The following is a 2,824-nucleotide window of genomic DNA, read 5'->3' on the forward strand; positions in this document are numbered from 1 at the left end:
AATATTAGGCATGTAAATTATTTCTACGATTTATTTGCATGATAAGCATGTTAGTTTGTGTGGCTTTTGTTTTCTAGGTTAGTTGTCATTTGCTTCGTAATGGTTTATTTATTGTTATATTTTCTTAGTTTAGCTGTAGACACTGCGACAAAATCAAACTTTCTCATACACTCAGACTAACTTGCATTTAAATTCAGGAAAAAATATTTAGGGACAGTTTATAAATTATTCAAATGAAGTAAAGAACTGCCATATAACCTTTTAGATTTTTGAAACTTTAAATCAAATTGAATGATATTTAAGTTTTGGTAAAATAATACATACTCATTGCAGAATGTGAAGATAAGAAAGAAAGCAATGATAGTTTGAAAATATGCGATGTACAAAATGAATTCGAGATTTCAAATAGCGCAGATCAAAATCCTAAACAACAGACGACGAATTTGACTACATTTACAGGTATAATTTGCATCCCTTTAAAAATTTTTATGTTGAATTTCATGCATGCAACTTGATCTTTATCTTTCCACTTATAATTAAAATAAAGATGATTTTTTTTTTAGTTTTAAAAAGTAAACTGCTTGTAAATCTATTTTAAAAATCTTAAATGTGAAAAAATATGGAACAGATTTGTTTATGTTCATTTGTAAATTGTAGATGAGGTGAGCAAAGATCCAGCACTATGGTTATGGCCTATGAATGATGATTCTGTTCGTAACATAATCCTAGATAAAGGGTGTGAATATTTTCAAAAATAAAATAGTAATTTCTCTGCTTCTGTTCGCCAGTACAAACATGAAAAATTTACTAGATCCTTAACTCTGAAGTTTTTCAAACGAACTTTGGCTAATCAGGAAACGCATGAACGTAAATGGCTGATATACTCTGAATCTAAGGGAAACGTGTTTTATTGTGCTTGTAAATTATTTTCTAAAAATCACGAAAAGACTTTTGTGAAGTTAGGTTGCTCTGATTGGAAGCATTTACATGAAAAATGTACTGCTGACGAAAATAGTACTGAACACAAAAACTGCATGATTGTTTGGTTTGCGCGTTTAAGCAATACACCTCATATGGATGATGCATCAATATTGCAAATAAAAACCGAAGTCGAATATTGGAGAGAAATATTAGAATGTTTGGTGGAGGTTGTACGATTTCTGTGTGAATGTGGTCTTGCATTTCGTGGAACACATGAAGAATTTGGATCTCCCGATAATGGAAATTATCTAGGGCTCTTGGAACTACTAGCTAAGCTTGATCCATTATTAGCGAAGCACATAGATTTATATGGCAATATAGGTCGGGGTAATGTCTCTTTTTTTGTCAAAGACTATATGTGAAGAATTTATTTATTTGATAGCCAGAAAAGTATTTGATCGGACATTCACAGAAATAATGGAGGCAAAAACCTTTGGTATTATTGCGGCCTTAACACCAGATGTTTCTCACGTTGATCAATTGTCTATAATTATTCGTTACTATTTACATGGCCAAGTGTATGAGAGATTTTTACCATTCTTGCCAATTTTAAGTCACACAGGAGGTTTATTGAGTCGAGAAATGTTGAATGTGCTAAGCGATAACGGGATTTGCATTAGTAACTGCAGAGGCCAATCTTACGACAATGCAAGTAACATGTTTGGCAAATATGCTAAAGTACAAGCTCGTATTAAAGAAGTAAATCCACTAGCTTTATATGTTCCATGTAATGCTCACTCTTTGGTTGGAACAAACAGTGTCAATATATGCATTGACGCTATTACTTATTTTGGATTTGTAGCCGGGCTTTACGCTTGTTTCGTCGCATCTACACATCGGTGGGAAATATTAATGAACAATTCTGATTCTTCTCTCAAAAGTCTATCGAAAACTAGATGGTCTTGTCACGTTGATGCTACTTCTGCTATATTTCGAAACTGCGAAGGGATATATGCCGCTCTTTCGGTGTTTGTTGAAAGTAACGACGAAAAGCCTGATGCTCGATTTGAGGCCTCTGTCCTTTAAAGCCAAATGAGAAAACTGGAAATTGCCTTCATGATTGTATTTTGGCATGAGGTTCTTGATCGCTTCAATAAAACTAGCAAATTTCTGCAGGCGGTAGAATTAGACGTTTTCATCGGAAACAGCATGCTCAAGTCTTTAGTTCACATTTTAGAATCTTTGCCAGATAAGTTCGAAAAAATTGTTGAATCGGCCATGAATTTGTCTAGCTTTGTTACTAAGCATTATCAGGATGAAAATAAGCGAATTAAAATTGAAAGAAGGAAACTGCCAGGTGGTAGCATTCAAACTACTCCAAGTTTAACGGGTAGAGAAAAGTTCAAAACTGGAAGCTTTTTAGTCATGGTGGAAAAACTGAGAGAAGAAATTGAAAAAAGATGTTCTGCTTATAACGAGATTGCAGAACTTTTTGGTTTTCTTACGAAGTTACGAGATATTGATTTAAATGGAGTAAAAAGATGCGCAGATAAACTTGTGGAATTTTATCCTGCTGATTTGGAAGACACATTAGCTTCTGAATTGCATAAGTTTTTTCCATCACTGAAATCTGAACACAAAGACAAGGCAAAATTACCAGCTGTAACTATTTTCAAATGGATGGTAGACTCTGACACAAAATCGATTTTTCCAAATGTTCATATAGCATTTAGACTCTTCTTATCTGTTCCTGTTACTAGTTGCGAAGCCGAAAGATCTTTTTCCACATTATCTAGGATCAAGTCCGTTCGACGATCGACCATGAACGAAAAGCGATTAGTAGGACTTAGTTTATTAACAATAGAGAGAAATCTCCTGAAATCACTGTGTTTTGACGACATAA

At 33.7% G+C, this 2,824-nt stretch overlaps 1 protein-coding gene across 1 annotated transcript; it reads left to right on the plus strand.

Moving 5' to 3' along the window:
* The first annotated feature begins 1,398 nt into the window (after window positions 1–1,398).
* On the plus strand, window positions 1,399–2,007 carry LOC117173874 (zinc finger MYM-type protein 1-like). Its single transcript, XM_033362521.1, has one exon. The coding sequence runs from the start codon at window positions 1,399–1,401 to the stop codon at window positions 2,005–2,007; it is 609 nt and encodes a 202-aa protein (XP_033218412.1).
* Window positions 2,008–2,824: the final 817 nt, after the last annotated feature.

The sequence above is a fragment of the Belonocnema kinseyi genome, chromosome 5 (genome assembly GCF_010883055.1).
Source record: "Belonocnema kinseyi isolate 2016_QV_RU_SX_M_011 chromosome 5, B_treatae_v1, whole genome shotgun sequence".
Classification (NCBI taxonomy): domain Eukaryota; kingdom Metazoa; phylum Arthropoda; class Insecta; order Hymenoptera; family Cynipidae; genus Belonocnema; species Belonocnema kinseyi.